This window comes from Gambusia affinis, linkage group LG04 (assembly GCF_019740435.1).
Source record: "Gambusia affinis linkage group LG04, SWU_Gaff_1.0, whole genome shotgun sequence".
In the NCBI taxonomy this organism is placed as follows: Eukaryota; Metazoa; Chordata; class Actinopteri; order Cyprinodontiformes; family Poeciliidae; genus Gambusia; species Gambusia affinis.
In genome coordinates, this window is record NC_057871.1 from 12,319,612 (window position 1) to 12,338,092 (window position 18,481).

At 38.0% G+C, this 18,481-nt stretch overlaps 1 protein-coding gene across 4 annotated transcripts in view; it reads left to right on the forward strand.

Moving 5' to 3' along the window:
• pik3r5 (phosphoinositide-3-kinase, regulatory subunit 5) overlaps window positions 1-15,873 on the forward strand; it is a 28,472-nt gene extending 12,599 nt beyond the window's left edge. For 2 of the 4 annotated variants that reach the window (XM_044115077.1, XM_044115078.1), the window contains exons 3-18: window positions 3,258-3,373; window positions 3,468-3,536; window positions 3,866-4,004; window positions 4,444-4,513; window positions 5,745-5,922; window positions 6,011-6,176; window positions 7,054-7,122; window positions 7,209-8,059; window positions 9,013-9,138; window positions 10,247-10,378; window positions 10,491-10,584; window positions 10,998-11,074; window positions 11,943-12,036; window positions 13,187-13,269; window positions 14,434-14,549; window positions 14,737-15,873. In XM_044115077.1, coding sequence (XP_043971012.1) covers window positions 3,258-3,373; window positions 3,468-3,536; window positions 3,866-4,004; window positions 4,444-4,513; window positions 5,745-5,922; window positions 6,011-6,176; window positions 7,054-7,122; window positions 7,209-8,059; window positions 9,013-9,138; window positions 10,247-10,378; window positions 10,491-10,584; window positions 10,998-11,074; window positions 11,943-12,036; window positions 13,187-13,269; window positions 14,434-14,549; window positions 14,737-14,887 — 2,531 coding nt within the window. In that variant the 3' untranslated portion in view covers window positions 14,888-15,873. The remainder of the gene's footprint in view (window positions 1-3,257; window positions 3,374-3,467; window positions 3,537-3,865; window positions 4,005-4,443; window positions 4,514-5,744; window positions 5,923-6,010; window positions 6,177-7,053; window positions 7,123-7,208; window positions 8,060-9,012; window positions 9,139-10,246; window positions 10,379-10,490; window positions 10,585-10,997; window positions 11,075-11,942; window positions 12,037-13,186; window positions 13,270-14,433; window positions 14,550-14,736) is intronic. The other 2 variants (XM_044115080.1, XM_044115081.1) reach the window with 1 other exon arrangement.
• Window positions 15,874-18,481: the final 2,608 nt, after the last annotated feature.

The window sequence follows — 18,481 nt, forward strand, 5'->3', positions numbered from 1 at the left end:
TATGTCGCTGCTGTCAGCCTGACTTTTTTTTAGTAGAGTGTAGTCTATGTCTATGGGCGCCAAAAATGAGGGCGAGGTGGTTTAAGCTTGACAGTATATTTATGTCTGAGAGATTTTAAAACATGCAAGAATATTGTTCCTAATTGTGAAGAAATATTCTATAAGCGGATATGTTAATTGAAAATCAACAATTTTTAGCCGTTTGTGGCAGCGTGTTATATTCTCAGCAGTGACGTTGTAGGTAATGTGAGTAAACAAAGCAGCTTATAACTGCTTTCAAGGGTAAAGTTGGCATCTTCTTCATGACTTACAGTTGACATGTTGTATGAAACAATGCTTCTCCAATAGTTGAAGTACCACAGTGGATATTTGGAGAGCCAAATAATTAATATTGCGTTGATATTTCAGATGAAATATTCATAATACTTTATATGAGCAATTTTTTTAGAATGTAAAGCCAAAAGCAGCAAGAGCCAAAATGGATGACCTGCCAAGCACTTTGAACTTAGCTTTGCTAGAGATGCAAAAGACGAGTGCCAAGGAGAAAATTATGAGAATTTGCCAAATGGACTGAAGGAACAGGCTACCTTTACCTGCTTCTACTATGTTTCACTTACCTCTGAAGTCGGGACTTTGATCTAGGAGTAAATTAAAACCCATGCTGTTTTAACCCCAGTATCAACTATAAAAAACAGTTTGGTTTTAAAATTGACATCTTTAGTGAACGGGCCAACTATTATTAGCAAACAATCTTTCAGTTTTGCACTTTGAAACTTTGAAACAGCTGTCTCAGTGCTGTATATGTATATACAGCACTGAGAAACCATATTGGATTTTGAGTTTGTGGTTGGGTGGAAACCACAGACATTTCCCCCATTTATTGGACTTTTTGGCATTTGGTTTTCAAAATGTAAACCTGGCCTTTTAAACTAATTATAATATGCATAATTACACTATATAATTCTACCAATTAGGGAGTACATGTGCTAAGTCACAGATGTCAAACTCCAGTCCTGGAGGGCCGCTGCACTGAAACTTTTAGATGTGCCTCTGCTTGACACCCCAGGCTCTGGAGAACTGATCTACATGAGGAGGAGGTAATTAAGCCGTTTCATTCCAGTGTTTTGTAGCTGTGGCACATCTAAAAACTGCAGGACAGCAACCCTCGAGGACTAGAGTTTGAGACCTCTGTGCTAAGTAATGTTTGATTATATGACACAACACAACAAGAGTACAAAGTCAAACTCCCAATACACTACTGTTTTTGAAATGTGTGTCAAGATTGCACTGTAGAGGAAACTTTGTACATACTGTGATGTTCGGGCCTTAGGCTGTTTTTAAAAGCATTGTAGCAAATTTGTGGGATTGCGCTTCTGTTTCTCAGAAATTAAAAAGCTGTCCATTTTCTGAGTAATATTTACACCCTAACCTTGAGTTTGACTCACGCAAAAGGCAGCGGTTTGCTCTCTCTTAGCACCCTATGCTATCGCCACAGGCATACCAAGCAACAGCTCTCACTGCATATCAACACATAGATGTTTGAGCTTGTTGTTGTTGGCGGTGACACTGTTGCTTTCAGATCTACCGAGCAGCGTATTATTGGGGGTAGGAGGAAGTAGTGTGAAATAGACAGCTGGGAGGAAGTGGTTGGCACACACCGCACTGAGTGAGGCGTCATGAGGTAGGAGTTACAGCGGTGTATAGGATAACAAAACATAGGCGGAGGATCAACATTTTGTCTCATGTACGTCAACCAGTGACACAGAATGAAACACTACAGAAGTACATAGCAGGGTTTTTACCTTGATCGACCCAAATCTGATTGAATCTCGAGCTGAAGCTTGAGTTTTTTTCAGGCCATCTTTCTAAGGATGTAATGTAACCCTGCACTGTGATTACTTACTTGTTTGTACTATTCATGTAAAGTGCAAAACTGAACAAATTTAAAGAGTACCAGTATAAGGTAAAGGTAGAAGTTTAATTTTTAAATTAGGCACCTAACAAGCTGCCAGTAAATCGGTGATTATGAAACAGATTCTTCAATGTTGTTGGAGATGTCAGATAACCATTTTAAGTATTTATAGCAGAAACATTCTGATGTGTCATCTACAAATATTTCTGTGTAACATCAGTAAACTAAGTTTTGTTGTTCCCTTGGAATCTGAGCTCTAAAGATACATGCACACTTAGAGAGTTATTGTTGCAAAGGTACTTTCACCTTTCAGCTGGCTTTGTAAGTGTGAAACATATCAAGGGAGTGTGGTTTTAAATGTGATTCTCTGTTGTTGTTTTCGACTTTCTGTTTCAAACTGTTGAAACACTTCAATTGCTCGGTAAAACATAAACATTTGTTCATTTATCAAGCACAGGGTATTTCTTAAAATTTTGTAAATCTTTGCTGAGAGGGTATATTCTAAAAATTTTAACTGTCTTCTACTCACTCAACATGTTTTATTGTAGCGCTTCTTTATTTTGCAATCTGTTGTAAATCTGTATGTTTAGATGGTAAACGTCTTTACAATTTTTTGCAACAGGAAACACATCTAAATAATCTTGTACAATTAGCTATATAGCTAGATCTTGTATAGGTTGCTATAAAAAGGTGACAAAACACACCATTAAAACATGCTGCTGCTGACAGTTTGATCCTTAAAGACTGTTTTGATGTTGTTATGACTATAAAATTAATTGCAATGTTCCCTAACATTGGCAATCTACTTGTATTGCTATTTAATTTAACAACTGATTTCAAAGAAGTAAATTTGTTCATGTGATTGTATTTTAGTCTAGCCAGTCCATTGTCATTCATTGCTAATAGACATCTACTATAAAAGAGTAGCTGTGCTTCAAAAATGAAGCGAATATGTCAAGATAAGACAGACGGCAGTGTAGTGAGTCGAGGAAGAGTAGCTAATGCTTCCAATTATTCAGCCCAACTTATGGTAATAGGCCGCCCCAAATGGTGGCAAAATGCTACAATGGTCAAGCGGGGTGTGCCAAGATTGGCAAGGTTGCATTAATTGGTCATTTTTAATGTTCTGGATAAATCACAAAGAATGACATGTGGAACAGAGAAGTTACTGCTGTCACATTACAGATATAAAACAAAGTCTTCTAAACATGGTTTATTCTTTGTCATGCAAACTTTGCATTAGTCTCACAATTTAATACTCTATGTTAAAAAAAACACTTTTTATCACACATATGTGTCTTTATGTGTGATAAACATATGTGTTATGCTCTCTATCGCATTTCAGTGCTGATGTGTTCTGCGGGTCAGTCGATGAATCGCTGGAGCTTGGAGGAGCTCGTCAAAAGAGATCCTGAGAACTTCCTCATCCTTTTGCAGCAGATAATCAGGAAGACTAAAGAGGTGACCACCCTTTCAAAGAGATCCTTCACACTGCAGAATGATATTAATTCAGTGGTCACTAAGCATCTCTTTTTCCCTCTGTGTGTGTGTCCAGGCTCAGGAGCAGTGTCAGTATGAACTGGTGGCTCCCCTCGCCATTATGTTCACTTCCACTCTGCTGCAGGTACGACCTCTCCAAATGCAAATGTATTCAGCACAGCTAACCTTTTTTAGCCAAAGAAAAATGATTTACCGTCCAAAGCACACGTAGGAAAACTCTGTTTTGTAGTTCCTCTACTGAAACCATCATGAGGTTAGTTAGAAGTGTTACACACAAGCTAGAAAAAACAATTCAAAGTGAGGCACCTAAAGTAACTAATTACAACAAGCAGTGAAAACATAAGAAAGAAAAATATAAAATTGCACTTTTACATGCTAGTAATGTAGCTAATATGTTCATCCCAGAGCAATAATTTTGCTTAGCTAAATATCTCATTTATGTTTTGGTTGCAGACTCCATATTGTCCCCCAGACACTGAGCTCCTGGAGGAAGCCTTGGAGGTGTTTTACAGCTTCCTGACTTGGCCAGACCCGTACTGCAGTGTGTGCAGAGAGCTCCTCTCCATGCTGCAGATGGAGATCAAGGCACCTGGTAAATACAGAGAGACACTAGTCACAGATTCTTTTCGTTTCTAACAGGACAACCTTAATAAACGTTTGTAGTTATTAGGAGAGCACTCCCCCTGGTGGCAAGTTTAGCCTTTGCATTTAAGATGATGATTTTGTGAACTGCAGCTTCAGGGCGGGACAGAGTGACGTCCCAGCTTCGGGATTTGTGGGCACTTCTTCTTCTTCTTCTGTGAAAGCGGATGTATCTGTAACCTCCATGGAACAAAAATCAGGAACAGTGGAGCAGTGAAGTTTACAGAAACAGCCAATGGAAATGCCATTAGATAAACTGAATGAAATCATTTGAATAATCTGAATGAATGTCTGTTCGGTAGTAGGTAGTGTTACCTTGCAGGTGGTTGTACTGAACTCAGCTGATTATTTGTTTTTTTTGTTTGTTTTTTTTTTTACTTTTCTCACAGGAATTTCCTTTCAGAGGCTGGTTAGAGAAGAACAGGGTCTGAACAGCTCGGGCTATACTTCAAAGACCATGTATGTTCACACTGTATAGTTCCTAACTGGAACTTAACATTTGCTAAAGACTTTATGATATAAAACAAATTCCTTTTGCTGTAGCATATTGAAAAATGTACATAAGAATCTATGGTGTTATTCTCACAGGCTTAAAATTTATTTTAGGTGACAGAGCAACAACAAAATCTGGCAAATTTCAATTTATCCATTTTTTTTTTTTTGCAATGTTGTAAGTTGAGCATCCAGTCCAGGCTCAAGTGTTTTACTGCCTCCAATAAGTTCCCCCCCCAAAATATTTTTCCAGTTTTTAACTTTATCCATTTTTTCTGTCAACTCTGAATTTGTTGTCCCTACTGAACAAAATGTGTCCCCATAACATGGTGGTGCCAGTGGCACCATTCACTATTGCAATGGTGTGGGAAGGATGGTGTGCATTTTCTTCCATACTGTGTTTTGCATGTAGGTCAAATATTTTGCATCTCATTTGATCAGAGCACTTTCTTCCCCTACACAACTGCTTATCATTTTCTTCTTACCACACCAGATTTGTTGAACACTCAGTTTGTAGATCCCATGTTTTTCATTGCTTTAGACTCTTTTTCAAGGGTTTAAGGCAGAGTTTACAAAAACTCTCCCTGTCTGCTGTGTTCTTTGGTCTTCATGATTCTTGTTCTTTAATATTCTCTAATAAACTTCTGACACCTCCAGCTGAACTTAAGCTGATGTTAAATTGGAGACAGATTGACTCTGTGTGCTAATCAGGTTTCTTCTGAAGCCAGTTGTTAGAACTGGATTTTATTTGAGACTATCAGAGTAGATTCACCTACCACTTTTCATTTTTTACTTGTTGATCTGTCACCTAAAATCCCAACATTAAAGCTTGTGGATGTAACATGACAAAATGTGAAATGCTCAATGGGTATGTATAATTTTGCAAAGGACTATTCATGTTCTGTCCAAATTATGATATGATTTAGCTCTGCATCATCTGCTTTCTAATATCTCATGGTCCTATATCTGATCTGATGTCATACTTTAAAACATTAAAAGGTGGAACTGCTGTCCACACTGTTTTCTTGAACTACTTTAATAGTATCTCCTTTTTTTTGGGAGAACTGTTTTGATCTTGGAAATCCCCCATTCTCACCCTTCTTCACACATAAAATCTTATAACAACCATGTAGCATCCTGTTTGCATCACTCCCTGCGTGACACTGAACTCTGCCTGACTCTGCCTCTCTGCTGCCAGCAGCACTGTGCTGCTGATGAACCCCGATGAGGTTCCTGCCGACTTTCTCGCCGTGGCCGAGCAGCTGAGTCGCATTCAGCACTCGCAGAAAGACACCTACATCACCTTGATTAAACACGCCTTCCAGTCCGCGCTGGGCACCAAGTATCCTCTGCAAATTATCCACAAGGCCCTGGAGGTACACTCCCAAAGCTGGACGCCAAGTCCTTTATGTACCATAAAACATGAGAGAAAACACGTTTAATTTAATATTTTTGCTTTTGTAGCCAAAAACCGAGAACGAGCTGAAGGAGATTTTCTCCTTGGTGAACGACATCTTGGAGACAGCCGCCGTGAGTGATCCAGGTACAGCTCGAAGTCATGTCATCCAAGAACTGGAGCGTTTGAGGAAGACGCTTAAAATCCCTTCGTCTAATGGGAGGAAGTCTGATGGTAAGATGATGCTTAGCAATAAGCAAGAGGTTCCCCTTACAAAAAAATCCCATGAAAATTTTTACATGTGAATGATGTGAATCACATGTGAAAGCACATGAATACGTGTGATTTTGGAACGTTTCGTGGTAAAATCACATGTGATCCACATGTGATCCACACATTTCCACATGTGATTTTCATGGGATTTTTTTGTAAGGGTCAGGATATGGCTAGAAGGATTGCTAACATTTTCCTAATCCAAGGAATCAATCCAAGATCCATGACAGAAAGAACTGGGCTCTTCAGAAGAGTAAAACCAATTAACTTGGCTGCAATAGGTTTAGCTTCCTATTATTTGATGAAATCTCACCTCCTGTGTAAACATAGCTGTCTAAATGAATACCTGGCATTCTTCTGTAGAAGCTTCTAACACCTTTCTGCACTTCCTGTCGCTTCATTTTAAAGGTAAACACTTTTTGTGTTTTGTTTGACATTGAGTTTTTAAATTGTCTTTTAATGTAATGATTTTGCATAAAAGTAGATTTATCAAATAATAGTAAGTTGACACTTCTAATGCAACTATTAATGCAAGTTTGCATTAAAAGTCTCAGTATATACCAAATGACACTTCATGATAGTCGCCTTCATGTTCATGACAGGTGCTATGTCATGTTTATGACTGTGTAATATCCGTCTCCACTGTGTTCATTCAGTGGAAAAATATCCAGTCCTTAATTTTGGACACACCGATTACCAATCTGGACCACATGATTAAAGTCAGTTGATTTTGGTCATCAGTAAATTTCTCTGTGTATCTCCTGATCTAAAAATAGAAAGATATTACCACATGAGCTGGAATCTGACCATATTCCACTTGTCCTTTGCTCATTTCCAGGAAACCTTCAGACTTTACCTTTACCCACAGCCAAAACGTACATGTTTCACTGGGAGAAGGACAACTTCGGTAAATTCTGCAGCTTAATACAGTTACAATCTAGATGCGTATATAATATTTTCCACAGCTGATGTGAATGTTTTTGACTGGAACAGATGTTCTCCACACCATTTTGGAGCTTGACGTTGATGAATTTGACGCCTCTGAGGAGGCTGTGGAGGAGAAGGAGGATGATTTTGATGACGAGCAGGATGGGACCGAAGATGACGAGGAAGGTCGAGAAATGGGTTCTGCTCTAGTCGTCACAGACGACTGTAACGGCAGTCACCGTGTCTCTACCTTTTCAACTATCTCCTCCACCTCTACCACCTCCAAAGACTCCATGTTCTCCACCATGTCTATGACCTCTGAGTCCTACCCGCCTTCCCTCTTCTCTTTCACGTCCGGGGTTGACAGCGACGACTCCGACGACTACATCAGCTCCTCTCCGGTAGCTGAGAAGCATTCTCCGAAGTCGAGCAAGGTGTCCGGTCGCCTCAGCCAGCACCTCTACCGACTATTTATGAAACCCAAGAATCCCAGGATGCTCTCCAGGGCTAAGAGCTTGGGCAACTCTGAATCTAAAGACATTCTGGTGGTGCGGGAAACTCGCTCCAACTCTCTGCCCCAGCAGGTGAAATTATTCAGCTCTGATTCTCTGCCAAGGCTCCAAAACCAAGCTCTACGACACATCTGCTTTCGAAGGAGACCCATCCTGAGCAGCGATGAGGACAATAAGAGTACCACGTTAAGAGTGGTAGTGTTCGGTGCGGATCATGTAGCGGGGAAGGTGGCCCGGGCTTACAGCAGCTTGAGGAGGAAAGAGAGCACATGTCCTCGTCTCACAAGAGCCTTTAACCTGCAGTTCTACTTTGTGCCGGTCAAGAGGGACTTAGGACTCGGTCATCGGAGGTCTTCCACTCCTTTTCCTCAAACTGGATCTCCAAAAGGATCAGGCCATCCCTGGGTGAGTCGTGGAAAACTGATTAAATTATTTAATATCCTATGTTTTTCTTATCTGTTTATTCATAGATTCCGTGTAAAAAAAAAAAAAAAAAAAAAGATGGGAAATTCCCTGTTGTAAACACAAAGTTTTTCTGTCGAGGATCAGCCAGTTCCGGTTTCCAGATAAGAAACTGAAAACTATCTACTCCACAGAAAGATGAGAAATACCTTTTATTAAATGCAAATATTGTGCAATGCAAATGTTAAAATAGTTTTCCAGGAAATGAGAATAACAATTTTTATTAATAGATAACCCAGTTTACACAGAACCCAAGTCAGACGAAACACTTAAAGATGAGGTGTTCTTGCCCTGATATTCTGGAAGAGTGAAAAGTTTGAAAACGAAGCGAATATTTGAATAATATATTTAATAACTTTATTTGGTAAGCCAGCCAGATTTCAACTGAAATTTCTTCTGTAAATTCAAAATTAATGTTATGGTTGTATTTTTAAAAAAAGGATCATAGATGGACTGAGAACTCTGTGAATTTCAGTCTTTTCTTTCTAACCTTTGCTACTGCTGCCTCAAAATCATACAAAATAAAGGAAGACAGGACACCAGAGTTTTTAATTTTAACTTTAAATTAGCTCATGAAATATGTCAGTCAGTAAATCACTGCTGTGTAAATTTCAGGCATGAATGTGATGTTTGAGGAAAACCAAAACTCAAACATAAAGTGGTGAAGTTGGATTCAGGGATTCCTTCTCTGACCCCATGACAGACTGAGCTGGTCGGGCTTTACCAGGCCCAAATGATCCAAATATGCCCAGGTCATTCAATAACATAGCAACAGCAACACAAAGCAAAACCAATAAACGGGTTGAAAAAATAACTAAATTTCACAAAGCCTTATACTACTGATGCCGACATAACATGTAAAAGTGAAGTAACCCATGTTGTTTTTGCCTTATTAGGATCAGAACCACACAGGCACAGGCGACAGCACTAATGACATTGCACATCTCCTGGGCATGTTGGACCCGTGGTACGAAAGAAACACCCTCAGTCTCCTCAAGTTGCCTACCAACGTCGTCTGCCAGGTACAGAATGTCAACGTTCACTTGTTGTTTTTTTGTTCTTCTTACATTCTGTAGAAAGAATGTAAAAACACCTCGGTATTTATCATAATGAGTTATAAATACTGAGGTATAAAAACACCTCGGTATTTATCATAATGAGTTATAAATACTGAGGTATAAAAACACCTCGGTATTTATCATAATGAGTTATAAATAGTGAGGTGTGCAGTGGCTTCATGTCATGTTGAAACTTCTAACATTAATGCGTTTAATTGGAAATATGTAATAGAGCAACACAAAGTAGTTGCTCTAAATTAGGCACACATGGTTTTCTAATTTTCTTTAGACACATTTTCCCTCTTACCCATTAAAATAACTGGAAAGTGTATGACACAACTTCAAACTCACCAGGACATGACTTTCCACCTAAATTAGAGTGGATCACTGTGAGATTTGATGACAAAAACAGTCAAGATGTCTATGGTAATTCTGGTTAATTGTTCAGAAAGAAGAGTTTGTTGAAAAGACTACTAGTTGTTGTGAACTGCACAGATCTTGACTTTATGCAAGAGAGTCCTGAAGAGATCCACTTAAAAAAAATAATAATAATAAACCACAAAAGTCCCATTTGTATTTTACTAACAAGCCTTTTAGGGGACTCGGTGAACAAATGGAAAGTTATGCTTTGGTCAGATGAAACCAAAATTAAGTTTTTTGGCATTTATGGAGACTTTTGTTTTTGAGTTAAAAAATGTTTGAAGTTGATAGGAAATTTGAAAATATCACTTGATAGTTATGTTATTAAAAGATTGGAACACCTGAACATCAACTATAAAGTCTTAAAAAATGCTAACATTTTAAAAAGACTTAAAAAAATTTATAATGCTTAGCCTGTTGGGAGTACAAGAAAAGCCTGGTGGCCGGCCAGGTTTATAATCCAGGCCTTTTAATTCCACTGTTGGTCTCTCACATAAAATCACAAAAAAGGCTGCAACATGACCAAAATAAAAAGTTTCTGGGTTACTACTTTTGGGATGCACTGTGATTTAGTGATATCTGATGTCATGCTTCAACCTTGCTTGCACTGTTCTGCGTGGAACTTTACGCTCATATTTAAATGTTGTTTCAGCAAACCTCAAAAACTGAGTCGGCCTCCTACGACAGCTCCTATGAGCAGCGTCTGCCCATCCTGGCCGACTTGGTTCTGTACTACTGCCGCTATGCAGCACGTCCGGCTCTCATCCAGCTTTATCAGGCTGAGGTAATTTACGCTCACTCAGCTGTGATACACACCCTTGTTTCTTTAAACATCCTCCTTAGTGACATGCTTCACTCCAATCCTCTGAGTAATTCTCATACTTTGGGTTTTGGAGCTGATGCTGGCAGGTGGAGAGAGGAGGACCGAGGTGTTTGTTCATTCTCTGGAGCTGGGTCACACCGCAGGAACACGAGCCATCAAGGCCATGGGTGAGAGTGGCACGCAAGCAAGCACATGACCTAACAACCTCTACACATTTTCATGCAGTTAAATGCATCATCGGTTAAAAAATGAATGGGGGCTGTATTCATAGGAGAGGAACAACTCCTTTTTGTACGACACCATTAGCATCACTTCTTCTTTCACCGCTCTAGTTACTGCTGCTTGCACTTCTGGTTTTTCGTTTCCAAACAGAAGTAAATATTCAGGGAAAGTTGATCACACCCTTTGCTTTGCAGCAAATATATGGAAAAAGAACTTTGGTACCAAACATTGCATAAAAACCTATTTTGGTTTAATAGATAGTATATTTAATAATGGAATGCGTTATGCTTTAATATATAATCAAAACTGTTATTGTGATGGTGGTTTTAACGTAGGTCCTGTTTTTTTTTTATTCCAGGTGCTGCCAGCAAACGCTTCGGCATTGATGGAGACAGAGAAGCAGTGCCTCTTACTCTCGAGGTGGTTTACAATAGGGTAAGGCAATCACAAGTTAAAACTGCATTCTGTAAAAGCTGTAGTCTTAAAAGTGTTTTTTTTTTTTTTTTTTTTTCAATGATAAAGTACACCACTTTTTAACTCTTGCCGACTTTCCTCTTTTAATAAAATTAGCTGCTTTCAGTTTCTGTCACTTTTACTAAACTAGCAAAATCACATCCTCAAAACGAGTGCTCTGTCCTGAAAAAGGTCGTGCTCACATGCTTTCAATGTTTTTGAAACATTTTACTAGATGTGCGCTGAGAAATCTGATTAGAAGCAGCTTAGTTAGATTTTTTTTTTGGTAAACACACCTAAAAGCTACCAGACCAGGCCGACAACAACACTCTTCTGTGAGGAAGCTGTTACTGAGGGAGAAAAACTACTATTGTTAGTATCAACATATAAACAATAATAGGAAAGCCAAACAGAAAGTTGCTCTTTCTGTTGTTTAAACGTCTCAGTGTTACGGTGGATTTGAAATGTTTCAAATATTTTCTCTATATTCCAGCCTATAAAATGTGCTAAGAAGAACCATTTTGAAAGGTCAATGTTTGATGTTATATTGATAAATTCATGCTGATCAGATGTGAACAACACCAACATTATATGCATGACCATTACATTCATGCATCCTAGTTGGGTATTAGTTATACACACATTTCAATGATAACTCCAGCTTGTGATTAAAAAAAATCTCTGTTTCACCCATCCATTCCCTACATGTTGTGTCCATCACATAATGTGACACATTGGCTGTGTGCCGTTACTCACTTAGTCAGAACTCTGTTTTACTGATTCCCATGTTACAGTGTCAGTGTTCACTGCTTTAGAGTGTCTTCTTCATCCTTCTTTCCTTCTCATTCAGGTGGTTGTTAGTGGAAGAAGCCAGTGGAAAAGAGAAACCAAAGTCTGTACTTCAATGAACTTGATCAAAGCATGCAAGAACCCTGAGGAACTGGGTAGGCCACTATTTGATGCTCTAATGTATGGCTGCAGATTAATGCTTATGTATTTTTGTTTCTATAGAAGATTTAAGTTTTGTGTTTTTAAATAGCAGTATTGTTCAAAACCTTTGAGCCACACTCTGCTCTTTTCTTTTATCCTTCTAAGTAGTCTGAAACAATGGTTCTTCAGGCTGTCCGAAGGACATTTTATGTTTTTCATTACACTTTTGCTACTTTTTGCACTCATTTTCAGTCCTGTACAAAAGATCATATTTAAGTTAATGCCAGCTAGCCTTTGCTTGAATTGTTCTAGAAGGCTTCTATAAGTAAGAGATGAGCCAGTTTCATCTACTAATAATGGCAAAGAACCAAATTAGGCATTTTGCAACTAGTAGTCTGTCAGAAAGACCCACTTTGTTAGAATTTCCTTAACTAAATACCGGACAAATAGCAAAGATTCAATAGTCTGATAGAATTTAAAGAGCATTTTTATAGCAACAAGGGGATTTCCAAAGCGCAACCAGCTGAAAACTTGCACACAGATGTCTGTGAGGTCCTGGATGCTTCAGGACTGACTGGTTAGTGGTATCAAGCCTTGCCAAGGTTATAAAACGTAAATTTTCTATCACACAGTTACTTCAGTTTAAAGTTATATAATCATACGCCAACAGTTTTCTCTAGCTGCATGAAGCAAAGAGTAGTGCATGTAATTACAGGAGCAACAGTTGGATGCAACAGCTTTACTTTTCCCTCGCTCAGAATAAAATTTAACCAGATTTAACTGGCTGGTTTAATCTAAAGTAGTTTTCTGTTGTTAGGGTGCCTGACCTCAGTATAGTCGATAGCTGTGAGCCTGTTTGGCTTGATAAGACTTATTAACAAACTCTAGTCAGCTTGTTGTACTCGTGTTACTCCATAATGACCAAAACTGGGAAAACGCTCCCATCAAACTGAGAAACTCAAATTAATTAAAGGTTTGATTTTTGTAGCATTTCTACAGCAAGGTTACGACTGAAACAAGATATTTATTTGTGAAAGGACTCCAAGTATATTTGATGAATATACTTGGCACTTTTTAACATATTCCCATGTTGAAGGCCTTGAAGTGTGTGAAACTTCTGTCAGAGGAGAAAGTGTTCTAAATGTTTACATAAATCTGTGTCAGATTCGAAGATGGAGTGTCTGCAGCTCACCATGACTGAGGTCCTGAAGAGACAGAATGGCAAAAGCAAGAAAAGCTACAACCAAGTAAGCTTGACGTGACATCAGCCCGTCTCAGTGGTTTGTGGTTTGAACGGCGTCGCAAACAACGTTGCAGCGCTGAGCCTACAAAGATGCAGACCTGAATTTGACTTTGATAGCATCGCATGCTCTGATTTCACAAATCAAATGAAAGCAGTTTTTCACACAAACGGCTCGATAGAGCAAAAACCCACAACACAGAATATTTGTTTTTGCACTTTTGCAAATGAAAAAAGTTTTCTCAACATTACAGCTCAGATTCTCATCCACTTAAGAGTTTTAACAAATGATGTGCGAAGACTGGTTTCAATTTCCTATAATTGACCAAAGTACAGCAAATCTGTTTTCTGCACAGTCCCTTGAAAAAGTATTCATGTCTCTTAAAATTTTCCACATCTCGTCTTATTAAACCACAAAATGCTTTTCACAGGAATTTTAAGAAAACCAGTAGAAATTTATAATAATTCTGAATTGGGACAAAAATGATACATGGTGAAATTTTTTTTTACAAGAAATAATCTGGGAAGTAACAAGTGCATTTAGATTTATCCTCCTGTACTCTGATATCCATAAATAAAAACCAGTATAATCTGTTATCTTGAGGAGTCAGCTAATTCAAACATCATTATGAAGACGAAGGAGCACAGCAAACAGGTGCAGGAGAAAGTTGTTTAGACGTTTAAGGCAGGGTTAGGTTATAAAACAATACCTCAAGCTATGTTCAAAGGGTTATTCAAATAGTATGGCATAATTGCAAAACTCTCTACAGATTCAATAGGAGAACCTCTGACAGGACATCTATTTGCTGTGTGCTTCAAATCTGGGCATCATGGAAGTTTCCCATTGTTCAAAGAAAGCTATGGGAAGTTCTCTTTGCAAATTTGCCATAAGCCATTTTACAGCTAGCATGTGAAAAGAAAGTGCTCAGATAAGATGGAACCAAAATTTGACATTTTGTTCTGCATGTGAAACACAACATGCCAGAGAAAAAACTAACATTGCTTGTATTTCTTTCACTGCACAGTTAAGCACAACTTTGTGTTGGTCTGTCACCTACAATCCAAATAGACCCCCTTGAAGTTTATTGTTCTATAATGAGAAAATGTGAAGCTTTCTAAGTGATTTAACCAACCCAAAGATTTATTGCTTTTGTTTGGCTCATCTTTGTAGCAGCTCACTGTGACTGAGGTGAAGGTGGACAAGGTGCAGGTCAGTGGAGCTGGAAACACGACGTTTGCTGTTTGTCTGGACCAGGATGAAAAGAAGATACTGCAAAGTGTCACCAGGTATGGAATCAAATGAGAAATTAATCAAATAGATTCCTTGATAGAAATAACGCTGCTACATGCTAAAAAATTAACATAATTTCTCAGATAATTTCCCATCTGATCTCATTGTATTGTCTCAAAGTGCGCCCTTTTCGTATCTGCTGACTTATGATCAAGTGTTTTCTAACCCTTGTGTCTCATCCAGATGTGAAATATCTGTGTGCTACAAGCCTGACAGCTCTACTGACTGGAGGCTAAGAAGATCCCAGTCCTCTGCTCAGATCCAGCCTCTCAACCCAACCTTCTGCTCTCTGCTCTGCCTGCCCATCGTAACCTTCAGCGGGGCTCTGCCCTGAAAACGTTCATCACTGGTGTCACTGGATTCTATCGGAAAGATCTTCAGCACTGTTATTCGTTGTACACTTTGCACACACAGCAGGAGGAAAATCACTCAGGACTTTAAGTTGTCTGTGCCTGTTTGTTGTTTTGTTTTTTAATAGTTGGATTCAATCCAATATGGCTGACTTTGAATGCAGGTTTTGGAAACTAAGCACTTGCACAATGAACTCCAGGCTTGGCTGTCCTCTGATCACACCAGTACTCTTAACTCATGTTAAACCAAGAGTGTCTGGAGACGGGATGGGTTTTATCTGTGCAATGCAGGCCTTTGCTGTTATAAAAGAACGTTTTAAGTTTGACTGTTTGTTCTCAGTTCCTCTTTTTGAGTTTATAGACAGAACTGACTTTGACCACATTTACAGTCGAACATATAATGGTTGATCAGGGTAAATATTAAAATTAACAGGTAAGATGAGATTTACACTGGCATCACCATGACAACATGTTTTGGTCAAGCCACATGACCATCGATTCTGACCTGTTGCAGATTATTTGACAAAATCTGAGAAAGCACACTATAAGATGTACAACATGTAAATTCTTTACTCTTAAGATATTTCATATTCCATGTACTATAATTTTTATTTGATTCAATTATGTTTTTATGTGTATCATAATCTGATAATATTTCTCCCAAGGAGCTACTTCTGTCGCAGTTTTAACCGCAACTATAAATATGACCACTAGGGGTCTCTGTTGACTTTTCATTAAACCTCCACTCTATGGCACATGTAAACATAATTTGAAATCTCTGTAAGTACTGTAATATATCATGGGAAAAATAATTACAATCCAACTTTAAGATGATAAAATGATCAATAGATATGGATATGATGGTGCTGCAAAATGCACTTACATGGACATCTTCCTATGTAACTGATTACCGATAACTGCACTTTCTAAAAATGTAACACAGCGTGTAACAATAAAATGTATTTTGTAATTTTTGTGAGTTTTTTTCTCTAATAGGAAAATGATGTATTTATTTGTAAGTGATATTGCACCCATCATAAAAAAATCCATTTTTTTTCAAAAGGAAAGCCCTTCACACTTGCTACCGTTTTTACATCGCTAACCCCTAGTGCCTGGATTTATTTACAATGATATATTTTCAGGTTTTTACCATCATATTCTATATAAGGCAGAGATTTTTCAGTTTAATTATAGAACTTAGGATAGATATACATTTTGGCAAGCACTCTGTACAATCAAGTATAATTAGTCATAACTGACTCCTCAGAGGCAGGTAAATATTTTTTAGATGCTACCTGTGGGTCAACAGATACTACTGGTAGAAATATATCACCTTTTTGAGTGATAGTTTTGGATACATTTGCAATGGCAGTCTACAAGGGGTAAAACATACTTCCTTGAAGCCCCTTTAAAAGCCATACTTGATCAGTTTTCTAATGTGCTGCCATGAACCTTTAACTCTTAATATACTGGGGGCTGTACAGTCTGAGTTGGAGCTCTGGGGTATTTTGTAACTTCTTTGAGTATTGCATAATGTAACTGGTGTACGTTTTTCAGAATATTGAGAACATTGGTCTGTGTTGGAAAGTATTTGTAAGGAACGTTAGTGAACTCCAAGTAGAAGAGATAAACTTCTAAAAAGTCCCAGACAGATGGAGAGGAACAGTTGCTTCTCTAAGGTTAATGCTGATGTATTCTCAATGACAGATCTTCAACCTCTGAACTGACAACACTCCTGCTTTTATAGAGTTACTCACACATAGTAATACTAATTTAATCAAATGCATTCGACCAATAGGATTTAGCTACTAAGTTATCTCTTTAATCAAGTGAAACTAATCTTTTGCATACAGTATCGGTGTTGACAAACATGAAAGCCTTAATTTGCTCATTACCTGCAACAACTCCAAGCTAAGCCGTAAGACAAAGAGTGTCTTCGTTTGTAATGGTGTTGTATTTTAAGCTTCTCAGAAAGAATAATAATAAAAAAATTGTACAACACATAGTAGATATCAGAGAATAGACTTTAACTTTGAGGACTTTATTACGGTAATATATTCTAAAAGTAGAACAACATTTTTTTCAGGGCAATAATGGACTAAGTTAAAGTCCATTATTTTTACTTAGACAAGCCAAGTGTGGTAAATCCTCTGAGTTTCAGCTTCTGCTTTCTTATGATTTAGTAGTCATTTTTCGGTTTCAGCAGCTATGCGTTAGAAGCAGCTGCACTTCCTTCTAATGTTGCCTGGATTGCACTATATTTTAAGTGAAATCAGCTCAAATAAGGCTGTGATTTCTCCTTTTTTTCTTTTCTTTTTTTTTTTTTGCCTTTACAACATTTTCTATTAAGGGTGTAACTACATCTCCTTGGGTTGCCACCTTATTGTGGTGGAGAGGTTTGAGTGCCCCAATGATCCTAGGAGCTATGTTATATGGGGCTTTATGCCCCTGGTAGGGTCACCCAAGGCAGACAGGTCCAGGGTGAGGGACCAGACAAAGTGCAGCCCGAAGACCCCTTATGATGGACAAGAACTTTGGACTTGGTGTTCCCTCGCGACCCGACCCCGGATAAAGCGGACGAAAATGGATTGTAACTCCAAAGCGACAACACTGGCACGGCTTCCTTTTGATGGGCTCTTTATTAAACGGATAGATGGGTGTAACTACTCTGCAAACATTGTAACTATGTAGGACCAAATGTGATACAGCTCACAAAAATAAGTAATTTTTTTGTGGATTTTAACTACAACTGAACATATATACACACAAATCTGACAAAAACAATTGAAAATCCTTTATAATTTAAAATAAATATATGATTACATGTAAAATTTCTACACTGGAATTTATATTCACTGTCGTTAAAACATATTGAAGGATGAGGGTAATAATGCTGCAGACAAGGTGATTGATCAGCAGTTGGTGCCCTGTGAAACGTCACTAATCAGATTATGCTGCATATTTGATAAGCCTAACATCTCAAATCATTTTATAATATTCTATAAGACCTGAACTATGAAATAACTAAATCTCATTGAATTAGTGTAGATTTTTAAAATTGATCTTAACTTTACGCTTTTCATTGTGTTGTTAATTTGTTAGGTATCTTCTAATCAAAATATATTTTTTTATTATTTGGGACTGATTGGAGTCATGCAAGTTATCTAAGAATATAACTTTGCTGACATCAAGCCCTTAGTCTAATATTTTGTTAAACTCTATTGTCCTTTCAATCAGTATTGCATGAGTACTGCTATTATTGTAGTACTTTGCTCACTCACCAATATAGTCTAAATACAACAATATCATTTTCTCCTGACAGCCAGAAATATATTCTCATCCAATTCCTCCCAGATTAACCGCAACATGCTGTTTCAACAGATGAGCCACTCGGTTAAAAAAGTGAGGATAAGAGTTTGATAATGAGTCACCTGCATCACACAGAGCTTTTTCATTCGTTTCTAAATTTACTGAAGCAACAAGCTCATGTCATTGTATTTAGTCTGGGTTTTGATAGGACATATTCATAATTCAGCTGGTGTCTGACATCACAAACAAAACAGAAACCTTTGGTGTTT